The sequence below is a fragment of the Entelurus aequoreus genome, linkage group LG06 (assembly GCF_033978785.1).
Source record: "Entelurus aequoreus isolate RoL-2023_Sb linkage group LG06, RoL_Eaeq_v1.1, whole genome shotgun sequence".
NCBI classification, from domain to species: domain Eukaryota; kingdom Metazoa; phylum Chordata; class Actinopteri; order Syngnathiformes; family Syngnathidae; genus Entelurus; species Entelurus aequoreus.
Genome location: NC_084736.1, coordinates 52740548 through 52764438, shown reverse-complemented (window position 1 = coordinate 52764438; position 23891 = coordinate 52740548). Strand labels below are relative to the sequence as shown.

The 23891-nt window shown below is 39.4% G+C and overlaps 1 protein-coding gene across 1 annotated transcript; it reads left to right on the top strand.

The window, feature by feature from the left end:
* si:dkey-172m14.1 (uncharacterized protein LOC567451 homolog) lies at positions 1–23891 on the top strand. The gene is made up of 6 exons (XM_062049574.1): positions 1–401; positions 6518–6575; positions 6685–6832; positions 10373–10469; positions 18690–18946; positions 20896–23891. The coding sequence occupies exons 1-6, from the start codon at positions 143–145 to the stop codon at positions 21463–21465; spliced, it is 1389 nt and encodes a 462-aa protein (XP_061905558.1). The 5' UTR covers positions 1–142; the 3' UTR covers positions 21466–23891.

Here is a 23891-nt window from a genome sequence, read left to right as displayed (position 1 = left end):
GATCGTATCAGTGGCTCGGCGTCAGGAGGGTCTCGGGGAAGAAGAAAAAAACTGACCAAGTCACAAAAACTGTGGATCGATTGCATGACTGTTTGATGAATATCTATTTTTTGTCTTCATTCATGCTCCCTCTTTGCAAAATATGCCCGCGATTAACGGCTTTTCGATCGATTACAACGCCCTGAATGAGGACAGGACCTTCTCCGAAGGGGACACTCTCTCAGGGAAAGTCACGCTGGCCTTGCTGAAGCCCACGGCCGTGCAAAACCTGTTCGTCAAAGTCAAAGGAGAGGCTCAAGTCCGCTGGACGACGAGGAGCGGGAACCACAACTACACACACTCGGCACACCGCAGATACTTCAAGCTCAAACACTTTTTGATCACCGCTGCAGAGAACGATGGTAGGACTTGTTTTTACTACAGGACTCTCAACTCTAGTCAGGGACGTGCCCAGACACTTTGGGGGCCACATGCTCAAGCCAGGAATAAAGGGCACCCGTTATGAACATGTCTCAAACAATTATTATGGGTGATGATAAAAATCAGCAGGGTTGTTTGACTGAAATGAATGACAAAACCAGTGAAGTTGGCACGTTGTGTAATTCGTAAATAAAAACAGAATACAACGATTTGCAAATCCTTTTCAACTTATATTCAATTGAATAGACTGCAAAGACAAGATATTTAATGTTCGAACTGAGAAACTGATTTTTTCTTCTTCAAATAATCATCAACTTAGAATTTAGTGGCAGCAACACATTGCAAAAAAGTTGGCACAGGGGCATTTTTACCACTGTGTTACATGGCCTTTCCTTTTAACAACACTCGGTAAACATTTGGTACTCGGTAAACCAATGTTTGAAGCTTTTCAGGTGGAATTATTTCCCGTTCTTGTTTGATGTACAGCTTGTTCAACAGTCTCCGTTGTGGTATTTTAGGCTTCATAATGCGCCACACATTTTCAATGGGAGACAAGTCTGGACTACAGGCAGGCCAGTCTAGTACCCGCACTTTTTACTATAAAGCCACACTGTCGTAACACGTGGCTTGGCGTTGTCTTGCTGAAATAAGCCGGGGCGTCCATGATAACGTTGCTTGGATGACAACATATGTTGCTCCAAAAGTACCAATGATTGTTACACACTAGGTGTGGCGAAATGTACCTTTCAGCATTAATGGTGCCTTCACAGATGTGTAAGTTACCCATGCCTTGGGCACTAATACACCTCCATACCATCACAGCATCTGTGATGGTATGGGTCGGCGATGAGGGGGCGGCGTGGCGAAGTTGGTAGAGTGGCCGGGCCAGCAGTCGGAGGGTTGCTGGTTACTGGGGTTCAATCCCCACCTTCTACCATCCTAGTCACGTCCGTTGTGTCCTTGGGCAAGACACTTCACCCTTGTTCCTGATAGCTGCTGGTTAGCGCCTTGCATGGCAGCTCCCGCCATCAGTGTGTGAATGTGTGTGTGAATGGGTGAGTGGAAATACTGTCAAAGCGCTTTGAGTACCTTGAAGGTAGAAAAGCGCTATACAAGTATAACACATTTATAATTTATTATGCTGGTTTTTTAACTTTGCGCCTATAACAATCCGGATGGTTCTTTTCCTCTTTGTTCCGGAGGACACGACGTCCACAGTTTCCAAAAAAATGAAAATTGAAAATTGAAATGTGAACTTGTCAGACCACAGAACACTTTTCCACTTTGCATCAGTCCATCTTAGATGAGCTCGGTCCCAGCAAAGCCGGCGGCGTTTCTGGGTGTTGTTGATAAATGGCTTTTGCTTTGCATAGTAGAGTTTTAACTTGAATTTACAGATTAAGCGACGAACTGTAGTTACTGACAGTGGTTTTCTGAAGTGTTCCTGAGCACATGTGGTGATATCCTTTACACACTGATGTCCGTTTTTGATGCCGTACCGCCTGAGGAATCCAAGGTCATGGGCATTCAATGTTGGTTTTCAGCCTTGTCGCTTACGTGTACTGTCCAAAGTGCGGCCAGTGTTGCCATTTGCAACCCGCAGCTTGTTTTTTATTGGCCTGTGACACATTCCAAAGGCAAACTAAACACATGCCGGATTAGAGCACTACTTAAACAAATTATAATAGGCAATTTCAGTATGTGGGTGCAGAAATGCTAAAGTTAGAATGCGTCAAGTACCAGGTTATATGTGTATGAAGTGTATGCATGTAAAATTACCTTTAAAAGTTAACATACTAACAATTAGCATTTGTCAGGTAACAAGTTACAGTAGAGAAGGGATTCGTATGGCCCCATGCCTGAGTGGATCTCGCATGATGGGGGGTGGGGGGTAATCATTTTGAATGCGCCACTCTAGGGCTGGGCGATATGGCCTTTTTTTAATATCTCGATATTTTTAGGCCATATCGCGATACACAATATCCATCCATCCATTTTCTACCGCTTGTCCCTTTTGGGGTCGCGGGGGTGCTGGAGCCTATCTCAGCTGCATTCGGGCGGAAGGCGGGGTACACCCTGGACAAGTCGCCACCTCATCACAGGGCCAACACAGATAGACAGACAACATTCACACACTAGGGCCAATTTAGTGTTGCCAATCAACCTATCCACGATATATATCTCAATATTTTGCCTTAGCCTTGAATGAACACTTGATGCATATAATCACAGCAGTATGATGATTCTATGTGTCTACATTAAAACATTCTTGTTCATACTGCATTAATATATGCTCATTTTAAACTTTCATGCAGAGAGGGAAATCACAACTAAGTCAATTTACCAAAACTGTATTTATTAAACAGTTATTAAGCAGTGGCACAAACATTCACGTCATTTCCAAAACAGAAAGTGCAAGATTGTCAGAGACATTTTAAAACAAGCTATTATTGCACTTTTGTGCATGACGTCACTAAGATGACTTATCAAAACAACACTAAATTAAAGTGCATTTTTTGTACAGAACGCCACTACAATAGTGGCGTTCACACAAGATATTTAAATAAGTGTCAAACAAAAATGAGCTGCATAATAGGAAATCAAATAGTGTACATCCTTCGCTATGTGGTAGGTTCCGGCGGACATTATCTCCTTTTGTCGTGGACTCTTTTTTTCATACGGAGTTGATCTGGAAATGTTTGCCTCGGCATTTTGATGGTGTGGGCGTGTGGCACCGAACGGAGATGTTGACATGCGGAGTAAGCACTCTTGATTCTCTAGTGGGTGACTTTTCAAATGATGCTACATATTAGCAGTAATGCTACTTTTTGTAGAAACACTTTTGCCCCACACTTGACAAATTACGGTTGTCTGTTCGACATATTCCCGCTTGAAGCCAAACCACCGCCAGACGATGGACCCTGTGCTGTTTTTCTCGGGAATGAATTCTTCCTTCATTTGTTACCAGATTCGCACCTTCTTTCTCTCGTATTACCACTCGCACCACAGCTAACGTTACCCATGCCGCTACCTCTCTGCTGCGCGAGGGCGTATACGTATGTGACGTATGACGTGACAGTATGTGACGTATGTAAGAATGTGCGCTTGCTGTCTGAGAATGAGACACAAGAAAGAGTGGGAAGAGCCTGTCGTGTAATGCCAGCAGCTAAAAGCAACTGCGTGAGAACGTATACTCCGATATCACGATATAGTCATTTTCTATATCGCACAGAGACAAACCCGCAATATATCGCGTATATCGATATATCGCCCAGCCCTACGCCACTCTACATAGCGACTGACGCCGTGGTCAAAGTTGGATTTGCCACAAAACATATTTGAAGATATTCAACACTCTACTGCCGTCTGGCGGCTAAAATGGATAGGGCACCTCCCAAATTGTCACGTTTCATGAGTCAGGTAAACCAAGACAAATGAGGCCATTTGAATCCCCTTCCTGCAGTATATGACTGAGGTGTTCGACTGCAAAACTGCAAAAGTTAGAATTCTTAAGTTAGTGATGCTGCCTGAGGCTGAGCCAATCAGTGGCCAGGATACTGTTGTTGTTTTGGTCGCGTCTAGTGGCCAATACTACTGTAAAATCAATATTTTTTTTGGTTAATTTATAAAAATTTTTGGTTGAAAATGCTTAATTTAGAATTTTTTTTACTGATAACACAAAGCTAAGATAAGGATGTTGTGTTCAGGTAGCACACATTGACATTGTATTGGTTCTAGTAACTTGAATGTACGAAATGTATCAACTTGGCCCCTGAAGCCTTCAACTCTTATATACACGGCCTTCGCTGGAAAAAGTTTGAACACACCTGATATACACAATATACCTCTTAATAGCTCAACCTTAAGGGTCTGTTTGCACACTTCACACCAGGGGTATTCAACTGGCGGCCCAGGGGCCAAACCCGGCTCAGGAATGACACCATATTGGCTCCTGAGTTCAGTGCAAAACTTGGTAAACAAACATTTTTTCAGCAAATTCTAAAAAAAACGTTGTATGTAGGAACTTGGACCACTGTAAACACATTGGCATACCCTTGCACTGACATTTTAGCCTTGCTAGTGTAACCCACATGGTTCACTCTCTGCTTTCTCTGGTCCGCCCGGGACTGGAACCATGATAGACGAGTGTGCTAGCTACCGAGCTAAAAGTCCGAGCTATCAACTCGATATCCAGCACTGCTCTTGAGGTTGTCAGGGAGGTTTACCAACGTACACATGGCCCAGCCACCACCGGCTGGCCTCCGTTACAACTAGCAAACATAGAACACTGGGGTCCAAACTTGTGATTTACATCACTGAGGCGTTCCTCAAGGCACCACTTTAAGTCCTCTTCTTTTTGACAATTGCAATTTCTGACAGGAGAACTGCACTTTTGGGGAATTTTGCCTATCATTACAATTCCTATATGACAATTTGTGTATGCATGGAAAATTGTAAATAAACACTTGCAAGGTGGCTAACAATGCAAGTCATGGAGATTCGATCCAGTTCTCTTATAAAGCGCTCTAAAAAAAACTCCATCAACATTTTATATACATACAGTCATGGTCAAAAGTTTACATACACTTGTAAAGAACATAATGTCATGGCTGTTTTGAGTTTCCAATAATTGCTACACCCCTTTTTTTTTGTGATAGAGCGATTGGAGCACATACTTGTTGGTCACAAAAAACATTTTGGTTCTTTTACGAATTTATTATGGGTCTACTGAAAATGTGACCAAATCTGCTGGGTCAAAAGTATACATACAGCAATGTTAATATTTGGTTACATGTCCCTTGGCAAGTTTCACTGCAATAAGGTGTTTTTGGTAGCCATCCACAAGCTTCTGGTTGAATTTTTGACCACTCCTCTTGACAAAATTGGTGCAGTTCAGCTAAATTTGTTGGTTTTCTGACATGGACTTGTTTCTTCAGCATTGTCCACACGTTAAACGTCAGGACTTTGGGAAGGACACTCTAAATCCTTAATTCTAGCCTGATTTAGCCATCCCTTTACCACTTTTGATGTGTGTTTGGGGTCATTGTCCTGTTGGAACACCCAACTGCACCCAAGACCCAACCTCCAGCCTGATGATTTTAGGTTGTCCTGAAGAATTTGGAGGTAATCCTCCTTTTTCATTGTCCCATTTACTCTCTGTAAAGCACCAGTTCCATTGGCAGCAAAACAGGCTCAGAGCATAATACTACCACCACTATGCTTGACGGTAGGCATGGTGTTCAGCTCAATTTTTGTTTCATCTGACCACAGAACTTTCCTCCAGAAGGTCTTATTTTTGTCCATGTGATGTCAGATGAAACAATAATTAAGCTGTTTGGCCACAATACCACGCGATATGTTTGGAGGAGAAAATGTGAGGCCTTTAATCCCAAGAACACCATTCCTACTGTTAAGCATGGTAGTGGCAGTATTATGAAGTGAAGTGAATTATATTTATATAGCGCTTTTTCTCTAGTGACTCAAAGCGCTTTACATAGTGAAACCCAATATCTAAGTTACATTTAAGGCAAGGCAACTTTATTTGTATAGCGCTTTTCATACACAAGGCAGACTCAAAGTGCTTCACAGACAACAAAGTGAAATGAAAGAAAATAAAAGCAAAATTAAAATGCAGACAATAAAAATAAAAACAGTGCGGACGTTAAAAGATTTAGCTTTAAACCAGTGTGGGTGGCACTGGGAGCAGGTGGGTAAAGTGTCCTGCCCAAGGACACAACGGCAGTGACTAGGATGGCGGAAGCGGGGATCGAACCTGCAACCCTCAAGTTGCTGGCACGGCCGCTCTACCAACCGAGCTATACCGCCCCATTATGGTATATAACGCCAACTGTTGCTTGTACAGGTTTGTTATGCGGGGAATTTAGTGGCTCTGCAGAACCCCATTTGAGTTATCAATTAAGAAATTCAAGACTGGTGCGTGGCTTATAGGTCAAAACAAATCTCTTGTCTGACCCTATTGACAATGACAACCATCGTGATCTTTCCAACCAACACTACTGTTGGGTTTTACTACCATACCAGTTGTACTGTACTTGTCATCAGGCTAATCGTAAAATCCCACTTCTTTCATTTGCAGAGACTGTGCTTCCCCGAGGTACCCATGTGTATAACTTTAGCTTTACCTTACCGTCAACGTAAGTAAGAGATTCAACATGAATTAATGTGACGCACGATTGTCAAAGTAAATCACTAAATATATGAATTACTGTTCTGTTTACATTGCATGTGTGATATCTGTTACAGGAGCATGCCTTCAAGCTTCAAAGGCAGCCATGGATCTATTGTCTACAAGTTGGAAGCAAAGTTGTCCAGAAGTTGGAGAGTGGATCAGACTATTGAACAAAAGATACATTTTTGCTCCAGGTCTTTCCCACAACTACAATCACTGATGGTTTGTCATTTTACTTTCACTTATCTGAAAATGAAAAAGATGTGCCCCATCACCCCGTCTTCGATACTAGGCCTGGGCAATAAATATGTTTTTATCAATGAGTTCAACTTTTTTGATGCAGATGATTTGGAACATTTAACATCGATATTTTCCTCTTCTTGTTCCTGCATATTTTTTGCCCATAGGAGCTTCTGGAGCTTCCGCCCTCCTCATTTCCTTGCATTCACACACACTTATCAAAAAACGCAAACGAGAGCGAGAAGTTTGTTTCCAGGAAAAGAAAAGTGTTGTCAGCGGTTTGGTTTTGCGGCAACAAACGTGGACCAAATGAGTGCACGCTGCAAAGTTTGTTTAAAAAAGGCAGCAGCACAACAAACTTATTCCATTATCTGTAACCAAAGCATCCAGCCAAGTGGTGGAGATGCGACACTTATAAGGCGAATAAGAACCTAACAACAAACAAGCAAACTCCTCCTAAAAAGCAGCTTACTGTGGTGGAATAATTTACACAAGGTACCATGTATCATGAGAAAAAGAAGCACAGTGGAAAACAATCACTATAGCGGACATGCTGCAAGTCGATCAAGATGTGGTGTCCGAACACCCATTTACTAAACTATAGAGACCTCTTAATGCTACATTTTTATTTACACAAGTATTTTATTCAAGACAGGCGTTTTTCCTCCCATAGGAAGCCCTATATTGAATAACTTTATTTGATTAGAACAATCCATACTTTTTTTGATCAACATACGAGCAAAATGATCACAGTATATACTAGAATGAGCTATAAAACTAATTTCAGCCGCTTGTACCCGTGATCTTGTCCTTTCGGTCATAACCCAAAGCTCATGACCATAGGTGAGGATTGGAACGTAGATCGACCGATAAATTGAGAGCTTTGCCTTCTTCAGCACAACGGATCGATACAGCGTCCGCATTACTGAAGACGCCGCACCGATCCGCCTGTCGATCTCACGATCCACTCTTCCCTCACTCGTGAACAAGACTCCGAGGTACTTGAACTCCTCCACATGGGGCAGGGTCTCCTCCCCAACCCGGAGAAGGCACTCCACCCTTTCCGGGCGAGAACCATGGACTCGGACTTGGAGGTGCTGATTCTCCGATCCAGTGAGAGCTGAAGATCCTGGCCAGATGAAGCTATCAGGACCACATCATCTGCAAAAAGGAAAGACCTAATCCTGCAGCCACCAAACCGGAAACACAGTTAGATACAAAGTCCAATTTATATCTGTTCTAAAAATAACGCACTTCATAAAAATGTCTATCTTGCTAAGCTTTCAGTCGGGGATAATAATTTCCTGTTATTTTCTTAAAACAAACAATACTTGGATTGTTTGTTTTAGCGGCAGTGCCATTTCAAACTACTTTTTTTTTATCACGTAAAAGCAAAACTTGGTATGGTCATTTGTATGCACCGGTTTCTTTAAAAAGTAGGGATAAAAATTGTAAATACATTTTTTTGTAAAAAAAAAAAAGGATAATTTATTTTTAGGCCATATCGCTTAGGCCTATATAGTACCATACTTTACATGAAGAGAGGGAATATCATTTAAAAAAAGCTAGAGTGGGACATCCAAAAATGTTTGGAAGACCCGCGTCATCCTCCATTTTCAGTCATTGTTTTCCATTGGAAATAACGCAAATTAAAATCCTTTATTCCACTTTACTTCCTGTGAGGTTTAGCGCATACTCTTATCTTCTTGCATTCTTCTTCACACAAAGCCCCAACGTTAAGACTGGTCCTTTTTTGGGGTTAGTTTGGTAAAAAAGCCAAAGATTAAGCAAAACGATTTAGCATTAGTACCTTGTTTTTCCATTATCAAGCCTTTCTAAAATATATTAGACCCTCGCTTTTGAAGGGAAGAGTCCACCCAGATCCTTTTGTTCCAAGGATTATGTCAGGTGACTAGAATGAAAGATTACCAATTTAATCTACAGAAAAGAATAAGTACAAACAATAGTAATATCAGCGCTGTGGAGCGAACCAAGCCAGTCTAAAGTTCGGAGCAATCTCTAAAATGGTCACCCACCACATATGCTTTTGTCCTCCTTGGTGTGCCACCTTGGCGGAGAACAAAACTGAAAGATACACGCCACATCTGTCCATTCTCCCTTCATCTCGTTCCTGGTACCTCTTCTTCCGGAACCTAAGGAGATACAGTGTGTGTGTGTATTTGCAAAGATAGGAACTACCGGATGTCTTTAAATATGATCTACTGCTCATGAGATAAGATCTCAAGTACAGTTCACTGTAAATATTCCCCTAATAAATAGCAAACGAAAACCAAATTGTACAAAAAACAAAGCAGTCTTTCCCTTAAGTAATCATGTAAATCCAATTTACCAGACAGCCAAAAATATCAACACAAAACACATTTTATAAGGAATAATTGTCGTTTTACCTGCAGAAAACACTGTGAAATACGTATAAACGTTGAATAAAATGTATGCATGAAAATGTCTTGCAACATAATTTTTGCATTTACTGAAGACTCTCGCCAACAGACTAGTTTGTACGATGTACAAAACCGAAGGCAAAATTTGGTCGAAAACCGAATCATACGAAAAGTTACAACTACTGTATAGTCAATTGTTTGGTGTTGGCCTACCAGATTTTAAGCGACAATATGCAGACATCTAACGTGACATCATGCGTAAAAACTAGGGTTGTACGGTATACCAGCACTAGTATAGTATCGCGGTACTAATGAATCAAAAACGGTACTATACTGTGTTTGAAAAGTACCGGTTCCCGGGCATGACGGCGCGTCGTCACATCGTGACATTGCTGGTTTTATGAGCAGAGGTGCATGTTCGGCAGTGCACAATCACTGAGTACTTACAAGCAGACGCAGACACAGTGTGTACACAGAAAAGGGAGAACGGATGCATTTTGGCCTAAAAACTATAGATAAAGGTGAAGTTATAACACTGAAACGCCCTCAGGAAGAGGTGCTTTAAGACATGGCTGGCTAGCTAGCGGCGAACATCCATCCGCTGTCGGCAGTGTTTTAGCCACTTCTAAATCACTAATCCTCACCCCCGGGTTGGGAGTGAACCTCCGCCTCAAATAGAGGAGTTCAAGTATCTCGAGGTCTTGTTCACGAGGGAGGGAAGAATGGAATGTGAGATTGACAGACGGATCACTGCGCCGGCCTGTTGTGGTGAAATAGGAGCTGAGCCAGAAGGCAAAGCTCTCGATTTACCGGTCAGTCTACGTTTCTACCCTTACCGATGCTCACAAGCTTTCGGATAAAGGAAGAGGTTGCGAATACAAGCGGCAGAAATAAGTTTCCTCCACAGGATGTCTGGGATTACCCTCAGATATAGGGTGAGGAGTTCAATCATCCCGGACTGCTTCCCCCAAGACCTGGACTCGGATAGGCGGTGGAAAAACGGATGGATGGATGGTCCTTACACAGCTCTTCTTTCCGTCCTCCCAATTTTTTATTTCTCTGTATAATAAGATAGTTGTGGGATATATTAACTGGAGTTTTCTGTGTGTTCCTTTTCTAGTCACGACAAATTGGAGTAACAGACAAAGAAGTGGGAATGTTCTCAAGCGGACATGTGCACATGGAAGTCACTGTTGATCGGACGGCTTATGCCCCAGGTGAGAAAGAAGAACTAGATATATGTATTAGGGTTGTACGAGATAGGCTCCAGCACCCCCCGTGACCCTGAAAGGGACAAGCGGTAGAAAATGGATGGATGGATGGGGTATACCGGTACTGGTACAGTATTGCGGTACTAATGAATCAAAAACGGTACTATACTCTGTTTGAAAAGTACCGGTTCCCAGGCATGACGTCATGTTGTGACATTACTGTTTTTACGAGCAGAAGAGCATGTTCGGCAGCGCACAATCACAGAGTACTTACAAGCAGACACAATGTGTAGACAGAAAAGGGAGAATGGACGCCTTTTGGCCTAAAAACTGACGATAAAGGTGAAGTTATAACACTGAAACGCCCTCAGGAAGAGGTGCTTTAAAACATGGCTAGCTAGCTAGCAGTGAACATCCATCCGCAGTCGGCAGTGTTTTAGCTACTTCTAAATCACTAATCCTTGCCTCCATGGCGACAAATAAAGTACGTTTCTTACAAGTATCATTATCACTGCAGGACGAGAAATAGCTAAACATGCTTCACTACACACCATAGGAGGATACAATAGCTCACCGGCGTCACCGCTAACAAAAGCTAGCACTCCTGAATGTAAACAAATACCCTGGGTGGATCTAAACATGACATCCACTGTAATGATACCAAGTACAATAGCGTATCTTGTCGATACCACTATGATTACATCAATATTTTTTATCGTCACAAACTGTTTTTTCCTTTTTTTTTAAATTCACATTATGTTTATAAACTCAGGAAATACGTCCCTTGACACATGAGGACTTTGAATATGACCAATGTATGATCCTGTAAGTACTTGGTATCGGATCGATACCTAAATGTGTGGTATCATCCAAAACTAATTTAAAGTATCAAACAACAGAAGAATAAGTGATTATTACATATTAACAGAAGTGTAGATAGAACATGTTGAAAGAGAAAACAAGGAGATATTAACAGTAAATGAACAAGTAGATTAATAATCATTTTTACAGCTTGTCCCTCATAATGTTGACAAAATAACAGAATGATAAATGACACAATATGTTACTGCATACGTCACAGTGTTGTTTTTGACAACCATCTTACATTTAGTCTTAGTCTTAGTCTTTTGGACTAAAATGCTTATTAGTTTTAGTCACTTTTATATGTGATAGTTTTAGTCCAGTTTTAGTCGACGAAAACTCAAAAGGGTTTTAGTCTAGTTTTAGTCGATGAAAAGTCAAAAAGGTTTTAGTCTAGTTTTAGTCCAAAAAAAAAGAATAAAAAGTATAATATAAGTATATACGTATAGTCTTTTAACAAATTAATTTAGGTCAATAAGTATTGGAGATTGCTGTTGGGCAGTGTCACACATAAGTTGTGAAAATAGCAGCAGATCTATAAGTTCAACCCATTGTAAGCTTGCAGATCTGCTATTTTCACGAATAATAACAATAAAGGAATGGTTTTAGACATATAAGGTTTCCACCCAACAGCAAATTTCTGATCCAAGGATTGTGTATTACACACAGATAAAGTGGTAACAGTGGAATCAAAGTTCATTACTCCAAAAAAGCCAAAAAAACAAAAACATTCTACTTCAGCAATTGTGGCTTTATTTCTCAGAATTTGTTAAAGTACAATGAACATAAACATGCCCAAAATATGAGTGATGGATGAGGAACACATATGCTCAACTTGGCCCTGTCTGCCAGTGCAATTACAACAGATATCATACAACCCCACTCTCTTTAATTTGTGCAAACCATGTAATAAAATAATCAATTAATTCCTGATTCCTTAATGGGGCTGCACAACGTCACTTGTGGCTTTTAGGCTAAAGCTAGCAGACTCTACGTATAACAGTAACTCGACCTGTTTAACATATCAAGTTACGTGCTGACAGAACGTACTCACAAAGAGATAACCACACCGTCACTGAATGTAAACATGGCTAAACATGTTGCTAAAGTAACACACACATAATGAATTGACGTTAGCGTAACAAAAGCTAACTTTAGCCTGAAGTTAGCAGCCCATTTGCGCCAGGAGTATGTGGAAAACGTACTAATGTATTAGCTTACTATGACATTTATCGATTATGTTAACAGCATTTGTAACTTACCTTCGAAAAAATATCCTTGTGGCGAGCCTTAAGGTTGGTCGTATTTTTTCCGCATATTTTGTGGCCACATTTGTCACCGTATTCCTTCACAATACACTCTGTTTTATTATCTGCTGGGTTATATTTAAAATACACCCATATGTCGTCTCTACGTTTGCGACCACCGAGCCCCTGTGTTGAAACTGCCGCTGCCATCACGGTCCATTGCCTGATGAGTAACAACAGTCTGACGTGTTGAGCACGTTGTGCGCTGCACGTCAGTTGGTGGGCGTGGTTTTAATTGACACACATAGTGATGGGTTGATGAGGCGTCATGAAGCGTTTCGACACATTGCAAAACTGTATTGCTACTGTGTCAATACTGTCTCACTAAATACTGACATCTGCTGGACATTAAAAATCCCTACAGGCAACCTATAAACCGACTCAACTGACACTGATTTTATGACCTAGTACAGGGGTGGGCAATTAATTTTTACCGGGGGCCGCATGAGCAACCCGAGCACTGCTGGAGGGCCACATCGACAATATTTCAAATAAATTTTGCTCAATATTATTTTTGATATATACCGTAAGATAAATAATAATAATAATAATAATTAATAATAATAGTAATACTTCAACATAGTGTATGTAACAGCATTCCATGACTATTATAAATAAATTAACATTAATAATAAATGACAGTAAAATAAGCACACGTATGACTGAGGAGTCATAGTGTAACTTTGTGTGGTGTTTGAGTTGTCCGACTTTTTGTGTGGCCATAAACGCACCAGTGGTTTAGTGGTATGCGTGTTGGTGACAGATGACAAGTTGGTTTTGGCCTGGTTTGTACGGCAGAAAATGACTAGTTTTTCGAGATAGAATTGTTTTACTCATGTTTTTGGTGTGGTTATGTCCGAATATAAACAGTTTTGCTCAATAAAGTGATCGATATAATTCCTGTCCTTGAAGCATCTCGATAGACGTTACAATAATTGAACGGTGTTGACGAACACCGTTAGGGCCGCTTGTTGTCACTGTCACTCAAAGTTGCATTGCAAAATTACATAGAATAAATATGTTTATTTTGTTTAGAATTCAGATGGGATTTGATTTGGTGCGCGGCATATATTTGCTGCGCGCAGCAGACGCTTGAGCAGTGCGCAATTGCGCAGGCACGCACCTTCGAGGGAACGTTGCTTTGCAGTCCATGTCTTGTTGGAAACACGCCATTCTTCATCAACTTTTCTCTTTTTGGCGTCTCGGGTGTAAACCGTGCATCACTTGTCGCTGCGTGTGCACCTTCACTCGCAGGTTACACACGGACACACGCCCATAAATAATACTTTTCAAAATAAAAGCAGCACAGTTGTATTGCGCGCACGACATAGATGTTTTTTCAACTTTATTTTGTAATTAATGATTGCAGCTGTTCACATTCACTCACAATCACGCACACGCATACGTCCATACGGAATACATACAAATAACGATTTTCAAAACAAAAGCAGCACCGTTGTATTGCACACTCGACATAGATACTTTTTAAAATGTATTTTGTAATTCATAATTGGCCTCACGCGGGCCGGACAGGGACGCACAAAGGGCCGGATGCGGCCCGCGGGCCGCAGAATGCCCAGGTCTGACCTAGTATATACAATAATATAAACCAAGTCATTGTATTTCATTTAGGATTCTTTCATATCTTCATTTAAATAAAAATATATTTTTATCTTTTTTAGATACAGTCAATAAATAATGTGATCATGTATCGTGACTACGATGGTAGAAAGTGGGGATTGAACCCCAATAACCAGCAACCCTCCGATTGCTGGCACGGCCACTCTACCAACTTTGCCACGCCGTCGTTCCTGTAACTTTCTCAAGTAACAGCATTCCATGATTAATATCAATAAATCAACATTAATAATAAATGACAGAAAAATAAGCACACGTATGACTGAGGAGTCATAGTGTAACTTTGTGCGGTGTTTGAGTTGTCCGACTTTTTGTGTGGCCATAAGCGCACCAGTGGCTTAGTGGTATGCGTGTTGTTGACGAACACTGTTAGGGCCGCTTGTTGTCACTGTCACTCAAAGTTGCATTTCAAAATTACACAGGATAAATGTGTTTATTTTGTTTAGAATTCAGATGGGTTTGATTTGGTGCGCGGCATATATTTGCTGTGCGACGCACAGTGTGCGTAGAGGACGCTTGAGCAGTGCGCAATTGCGCAGGCGCGCACCTTAGAGGGAACGTTGCTCACAGGCCACAGAGGAGGCGTCAGTGCGATACAGTTCGCGTATCGGTCACGTGACCAAAGCAGCTCATGATCGGTCACGTGACTTTCTAAAAGCGGTACGCGCACCGACACAGGGTATCGCTCTATGAGCTCGACGCATGCGCCGATGCATCTGTGTTGCCGGTGTTGTACCGAAACCTGTTACCCATCGGAATTTGTAACTCCAGGGGGCGATGTTCCCATGGCGTTTGTTTGATCGTTAAACGGCAAGCCCAAAGAGGAGGAGAAGAAGAACGCTTGCGTAAATGGCGTAAACTATCCTTAATGCTGAAACGTCAGTTGTCAGAATTTCAGCATTAATAAATTACACATATTCTGGCAAGCCCAAAGAGGAGGAGAAGAAGAACGCTTGCGTAAATGGCGTAAACTATCCTTAATGCTGAAACGTCAGTTGTCAGAATTTCAGCATTAATAAATTACACATATTCTGGAAATCAATGACTTACTTTCATTATAGTATGAGTCCATTGTATCAGCTGTTGATTCTCTCTCACACACATACATTTTCCGGATTAATTCATTTATTTATTAATGCTGAAATTCTGACACCTGACGTTTCAGCATTAAGGATAGTTTACGCCATTTACGCGATACAATGGACTCATACAATAATGAAAGTAAGTCATTGATTTCCAGAATATGTGTAATTTATTAATGCTGAAATTCTGACAACTGACGTTTCAGCATTAAGGATAGTTTACGCCATTTACGCAAGCGTTCTTCTTCTCCTCCTCTTTGGGCTTGCCGTTTAACCATCAAACAAACGCCATGGGAACATCGCCCCCTGGAGTTACAAATTCCGATGGGTAACAGATTTCGGTACAACACCTGACCCATCACACACACAATAAACAGAAATGCCATGCATTTTAAACGTCTGACAGATTACCCACTAACATTTTCGTCCGTTCTCGTCTCGTCAACGAAAACTCACACACGTCTCGTCATGTTTTCGTCATCAGAGAGACATGTTTATCTCGTCACCGTCTTGTTATAGTCATGAAAAAAAGTGGCGTCAACGAAATGATTTTGTCATCGTCATCGTTGACGAAAACAACACTGATACGTCAGCAGACTAATTAGGAGTCTTTGTTTGTTTACTTACTACTAAAAGACAAGTTGTCTTGTATGTTCACTATTTTATTTAAGGACAAAATTGTTCTTTGATTGCAATAAGAAACATATGTTTAATGTACCCTAAGATTTTTTGTTAAAATAAAGCCAATAATGCCATTTTTTTTTGTGATCTCCTTTATTAAGAAAAGTATCGAAAAGTACCGAAATACATTTTGGTACCGGTACCAAAATATTGGTATTGAGACAACCCTAATATGCATATACTATAGCTTTTACAGTACACTTTTACAGTAGATCCCTGCTAATTCAAGGTTCAGCATCTACTCATTCAAATATTTCTGGGATTGTTTTTCTTACTTTGAATAGTTAATACATTTGTTTTTGTATAATTTAAATATAATCTGGTTTGATGTTGCTGTTACTTCACCCATGTTTTCCAGTAGGAAGATGCTTTGACAAGACATAATGTTGTTTAACTGCACATTTTGTAAGTACAACGGGTGTCTTTGAGGGCCACATCGCAGTTATGTTTGACCTCAGAGGGCCGCTTTTAACAGTGAATTATTACACATTGTCCTACTGTATGCATTTGATTAGTAATTGTTTTTTTTACTTTCCAAAAAAAATGTTAATTTCACAGTAAAAAACTGGGCAGAACTTTACTGCCAAATTCACAGGGGTTTTTACTAGGGGTGTGGGAAAAAATAGATTCTAATTCGAATTGCGATTCTCACGTTGTGCGATTCAGAATTGATTCTCATTTTAAAAAAAATCGTTTTTTAATGTTTTATTTATTTATTTATTTATTTTATTTTTTTATTAATCAATCCAACAAAACAATACACAGCAATACCATAACAATGCAATCCAATTCCAAAACCAAACCCGACCCAGCAACACTCAGAACTGCAATAAACAGAGCAGAGGAGACACAAACACGACACAGAACAAACCAAAAGTAGTGAAACAAAAATGAATATTATCAACAACAGTGTCAATATTAGTTACAATTTCAACATAGCAGTGATTAAAAATCCCTCATTGACATTATCAGACATTCATAAAAAAATTTTTAAAAAAAGAACAATAGTTCTAAAGTGGCTTACACTTGCATCACATCTCATAAGCTTGACAACACACTGTGTCCAATATTTTCACAAAGATAAAATAAGTCATATTTTTGGTTCATTTAATAGTTAAAACAAATTTACATTATTGCAATCAGTTGATAAAACATTGTCCTTTACCATTATAAAAGCTTTTTACAAAAATCTACTACTCTGTTGCATGTCAGCAGACTGGGGTAGATCCTGCTGAAATCCTATGTATTGAATGAATAGAGAATCGTTTTGAATCGGAAAAATATAGTTTTTGAATCGAGAATCGCGTTGAATCGAAAATAATCGATTTTGAATCGAATCGTGACCCCAAGAATCAATATTGAATCGAATCGTGGGACACCCAAAGATTTGCAGCCCTAGTTTTTACAGCATATCGCGGTAAATGGAAAAACAGTATTGCTGTTGCCAAAAAAAATGTATTTTTTTATTCTTACCGTAATCCGGAAACTGCTTTTTATGGTAAAGTTCTGCAAACGAAGCTGCCAGTTGTAACGTAAAAACAGCTGTAGATTTTGAGGTGTGTTACTGTAAATGGCAAAACGCTACCACCGTTTTGTTTCAGTAAAAAAAAAACTGGCAACTCATTTGACAAAATGTTACTGTCAAAAAACAGAGGTACTGTTTTTTCTATTTACAGTAAAATGCTGTAAAAACAAAACAAAACACATTAATCAGAATCAGAAGTACTTTATTAATCCCGAGGCGAAATTAAGATGATTTATTTGTATGATTATTGTATTTATTTTTTATTATTTTAATTGTTATTATTAATTATTCATTCAACATTAAACTTTATTGTATATGATTGGATGGATAACTTCCTTTGAAATCATAAGTCAAGCAGAAAAAAAGTATTAAGTTATATTTTAACATTGTATAAAAATATATTTGATGCATTATTACATAATATTTAAGATTGCATGGAGTACATTTTCTGTCAAAATAGAAAGAAGGAAAAAGAAAAGATAAAGTACTTTGTTGACACTTTCTTACCAGGCGTTCGAAGGCCAAATAAAATGAAGGGGTGGGCTTTGAGTTTGACACCTGTGACAGTGTAATACTCAATTTAAAATGCATTTAATATCTGTGAGAGGTATATTAATTGGTTTTCAGATTTTAAAACAGTGGTTTCCGAAACCTTTTTTTACCAAGTACCACCTCAGAAAACACTTAGCTCTCCACTGTAATGACCAACAATAAAATACAGTAGAATAGTTGGCATAGACATTCATTAAAAACAAGGAAGATGTTTCATTTAATAAGTATATTTAATATTTTTGGCCACTGTAAAATGTAAAACAGTTTGAACAGTAACACTGTGTTGGAATATTTAAATAAGTGATTCTCTGTACCACAGTTTAAGAATAACTGGTTTAGATTATCAACATTTAGCACTTATCTCTGTGGTTCCGTGCATTATTCGTGGTTTTACACTGTTTGTTGGGGACTTGAATAATAACAAGTATTAATAGTGGGGATCTACTGTTGAGTCAAAATATGTAGCTAATAAATAAGGCAAACAAACCCTACTACTGTGTGTGCACTCATTGTGTTATTTAGTTACATTATCCTCTGAGAAAGTTGACAGTTTGACAAAATGTTTGTGTTTCTTCCCCAGGGCAAACATCAGTGGTTGTCGCAAAAATCAACAACTCCTCATCCAGTGACATGACACCCAAAGTGCGTTTGTCCCAGGCCGTCGTATACACCGCCAACACCAGTACCAAACACGAAAGCACAACTATCCACAAAATAGCTGGCCAAAGTATTGGACCTCACTCGGAGAAAGAGGTCAGTTGGGCGTTGAAGATTCCCACCAATCAGGAGCTGACCATCAAGAACTGCGACATCCTCTCAGTGGAATACTGCTTAAAGGTAACCATTGTGCCTATGGCAGCTCTCCATTATTAAAGTAGTCGTAAAGTAGGGTGATACAAAATAAGAGGAAGTTAGTACGGAGGAAGTTTTCCCAAACTTTTTCAGCTCAGACCTGGGTTGTCCCGATACCAATATTTTGGTAACGGTACCGGTACCAAAATGTATTTCGATACTTTTCCAAATAAAGGGGACCACAAAAAATGGCATTATTGGCTTTATTTTAACAAAAAATCTTACGGTACATTAAACATATGTTTCTTATTGTAATCGAAGAACAAGTTTGTCCTTAAATAAAATTGTGAACATACTAGACAACTTGTCTTTTAGTAGTAAGTAAACAAACAAAGGCTCCTAATTAGTCTGCTGACGTATGCAGTAACATATTGTGTCAATTATTATTCTATTATTTTGTCAACATTATTAAGGACAAGTGGTAGAAAACAAATTATTAATCCACTTGTTCATTTACTGTTAATATCTGCTTACTTTCTCTTTTAACATGTTCTATCTACATTTCTGTTAAGTGTAATAATCACTCATTCTTCTGTTGTTTGGATACTTTACATTAGGCTCCTTCAACTTCCTTCCCGCACTGTGCGATTCAAGAACTCCTTCATTCCACACTCCATCCAGCTGTATAATCACTCGCCATACAGCAATAGATGATATCTGCCTATTACCTGACACCTGACATGTTAGCTACTTCTCTTTGTTTATAATGTCTATTTTCTATTTCCTGCTGGACCTACTCTCCATTTTATGCTGCTGCTGTCATATAGACTGTATATACTGTAATATTGTACATGGTCATTGGTTTATATTGTATATACGTTATATACATAATATAATATATCTGTATATAAATTACTCTGTACACATATTATGTATATATTCGTATATATGTTAGATTTTTTTTTAGAGCTATATTAGTCTATTTATACCTGCATTGTCCTTTCCATCATTGTAACTGAGCTACTGTGTTGAACAATTTCCCTTGTGGATCATTAAAGTTTGTCTAAGTCTAAGTCTAAGTCTAAGTTTTGGATGATACCGCAAATTTGGGTATCGATCCGATACCAAGTAGTTACAAGATCATACATTGGTCATATTCAAAGTCCTCATGTGTCCAGGGACATATTTCCTGAGTTTATAAACATAATATAAATAAAAATAAAAATAAAATAGATTTTGTGATGCTAAAACATATCGATGTAATCATAGTAGTATCAAGTAGGTACGCTCCTGTACATGGTATCATTACAGTAGATGACATTGTGATGCCGGTGAGCTACGGTGTGTAGTGAAGCATGTTTAGCTATTCCTCGTCTTCCAAGAACTTGCAAGAAACATACTTTATTTGTCGCCATGGAGGCGAGGATTAGTGATTTAGAAGTAGCTAAAACACTGGCGACTGCGGATAGACGTTAGCCGCTAGCTAGCTAGCCATGTCTTAAAGCACCTCTTCCTGAGGGCGTTTTCAGTGTTATAACTTCACCTTTATCTGCAGTTTTTAGGCCCAAATGCGTCCGTTATCCCTTTTCTGTCTACACACTGTGTCTGCTTGTAAGTACTCTGTGATTGTGCGCTGCTGAACATGCTCCTCTGCTCGTAAACCAGGCAATGTCACGACGTGACGACGCGCCGTCATGCCCGTTAAAAAAAAAAAAAAAAAAAAATTGGGAACCCATCCATCCATCTATCCATTTTCTACCAGTCCCCTTTATTTAGAAAAGTATCGAAATACATTTTGGTACTGGTACCGGTACCAAACTATTGGTGTCGGGACAACTCTAATCCTGACTGATGATTGTCTGACATCACATTCGCGACATTAGTAACTTCAGTTACTAAACAAGATCATCCCTATTATGTATACATGTAGAACTCTATCTGACATGTAATTGTTTTGGTATTTCTGAGGTAACGAGATGTTTTTTCCCCCTCAGGTGTACTTAGATATAAGTTTTGCCTTTGACCCAGAGGTCAAGCTCCCAATCATCATCATACCTTCTGCACTAACGTCCGGTATTCAGCCTGGTGATTTTGGGCCTTCTCACAACAGCGACTTCCTCCCTCCTGCAGCCAGTGTGCCTTGTTATCCTGCCTCCCCAGCAGCCCGAGCATATTCAGCACCCCCGCCTTCTTACCCGGGTAATCCATTTACTCGCCCACCGATCATGAATCCTAATCAGCCTGCTTCCATGGCATGGGGTTACAGCAGACCAGGATCTTCTTCATACGGCCCTCCATATTTATCTTCATCATCGAGCGTTCTCCACCCTCCGCCGAATGCGTCAGCATTTCACGCACCTTCTCCAGCGTTTCATTCATGTCCACCCACCCAACTGACCCGCCAAAACCCGTCCGCACCACCAGTATTCGTCCCGGCCCCATCTGCTCCTGCGTACGAACCGCCTTCTTATTCGACGAGCACCAACTTCCTGTCTCATTCGGATGAACCTCCTCCGGCTTATTCGGTTATTTTCCCATCAGCTGCAAATGAAGGGGGCAAATAGCCAAGCAGTATTCACACTACCATCAAAAGGCTAAGTGTCATGTTTGCATGTGATTGTTTTGATGTGCAACGTTTTTTTTAGGTTGTAAAATTGTCTTTGGCCAGTTGATGATATCGGCACCTTTAACAGTTACACGTCCTTAGTGGCCTTGTCGTGTTTATTCCTGCCTTACAATGTCCAAAGTATTCATGCGTTATGTTGTTGTTTAACAGGTATTATGGGGTCCAAACAGTGCCAACATTCTTGCGCGTAAAAAACACTCGCCAACCATAATGACCAACATTCAAATACAGTAGCGTAGTAGGCCTAAGTATTCATTAAAAACAAGGCCAAGGTTTTATTTAACAAGTGTATTTAATAGTTTTGGCCACGGTAACACATTTTGAACAGTTACACTGTGTCTGAATATTTAATTAGGTGATTTTTTGATTCTGCTCTACACCACAAGTGTCAAACTTAACGCCCGGAGGCCAGATCTGGCCCGCCACATGGTTTAACGTGGCCCTCAAGAGCTTTAAAATAAAATGCGTCAATAAATTGCTCTTACTTTTCCTACAAATCGTATTTGTTCTTTCCATTTTGACCAAAAAAAAGTACATGTATTGCATACAAACTTTAATAGCAGCTAACATCTATCCGCAGTCGGCAGTGTTTTAGGTACTTCTAAATCACTAATCCTCGCCTCCATGGCGACGGATAAAGTACATTTCTTACGAGTATCATCCCTGCAGGATGAGGAATAGCTAATTGAGAGTCATATCGCAGTTATGGTTGCCCTCACAGGGCCATTTTTAACAATGAGTAATATATTGTTTTGTTTTTTTACAGCATATAACAAAATTTAATAAATGGAATGGAATGGAAAAACAATACCACTGTTTTTAGCGGTAAAATTCATGCAACAGAGTTGCCCGTTTTTTTTTAACCGTAAAATCTTGTTGTTTTAAAGTTTTTTTTGTTAGTTTTTTTATGTTTTAGTGTTTTTATATGGAAAAAAAACAGCATCAAAGTTGATTTTACAGTAAAAAAAACTCAGTCGGCGGAATTTAACCGTAAAATTTAATTTTACAGTATACAATTTGCTTGGTAATTTGTTTTGAAATCCTAAGTCAAGCAGATATTTAAGTACAATATTTATCTTTATTTTAACAAAAAATATGTTTGGAATAAATGATTATATTATATTTTGATAACATTGAATTTGAAAAGATATGCAATTGCATGCAGTACATTATTTTTAATGTCAAAAGGGAAATAAATAGACTTAGTAAGAAAAGATTAAGCATTTTATTAACGCTTTCGCGAGCCACATAAAATAATGTGGCGGGCCAGATTTGGCCCCCTGGCTTTGAGTTTGACACCTGTGATTTACATGTAATAATGTGCTGTAAAGTCCATTCTAAATTGTGCGATTGGTCACTTTAAATGTTCATTGTTTCCTGTGCTACGTGACACATATATATGTATGTACATATAAGTACCAAAAGAAACAGAGAAACACATCACAAGTGCAAACAGTGTCCGTGGATTTCCACTGGATGCGAAACGTCGGACTCTTTCCGTTTCCATTCAATTCTTTTTGTCTGGCATGGCGGTGACATTACGCATTCCAACGCTAAATTAGTGTGGCTTTTCTGCAACGTGTGTTTTTAGCGCGCGAGGATTTTGGTACTGCTTTGATGCTCTTAGGCAGGGGTATCTAAAATGTTTCCACTGAGGGTCACACACTGAAAAATGAAAGGATGCGGGGGCCATTTTGATATTTCTCACTTTTAAAACCAGTGTAATATGAACACTTTTAGAAAGAAAAGTCAGTTTTCTGTTATTAGTGTGGACATTTCAACTTTTTTTTGTTCCATTACACCTGTTTGGTCTTTTATTTCACTGTTTTGTGGGGTTTTAATCCTTGTTTTTTTAATAATTGTATTTTTAAAATGTGCTGTGGGCCGTTCAAAAATGAGCTGTTGGCCGCAAATGACCCCCGGGCCACACTTTGGACACCCCTGTCGTGAGGCATTGTTTGCTGGAAATTAGGACACAAGAAAAGGAATAAAAGGAAAAAAAACTTAATGAAGTTGCATTAGAGATACAGTATTAATAAAAAATATTCACAATTTCAATGAAAATAATTGTGAGAATTAGTATGATTGGGACCGACCTGACTCTGTTAAAAAAAAGCATTTTTAGTAGCACAATTGTATGTTAAAAACAAAAAAATGTTGCCATTGATACAACTTAAGATACAGTTGCAGGTTTGGAAAAATATATTTTATCTTTACCAAACTGCTGTGCCTCCCCTGCAGCCTTCTGATGTCTCCCTATGGTAAAGAAAATTGTTATAATCTAAACCAGGGGTGTCCAAACTTTTTGACTTGGGGGCCACACTGGGCTAAATTATGTCAAGTAACTATGTATATATACTGTAT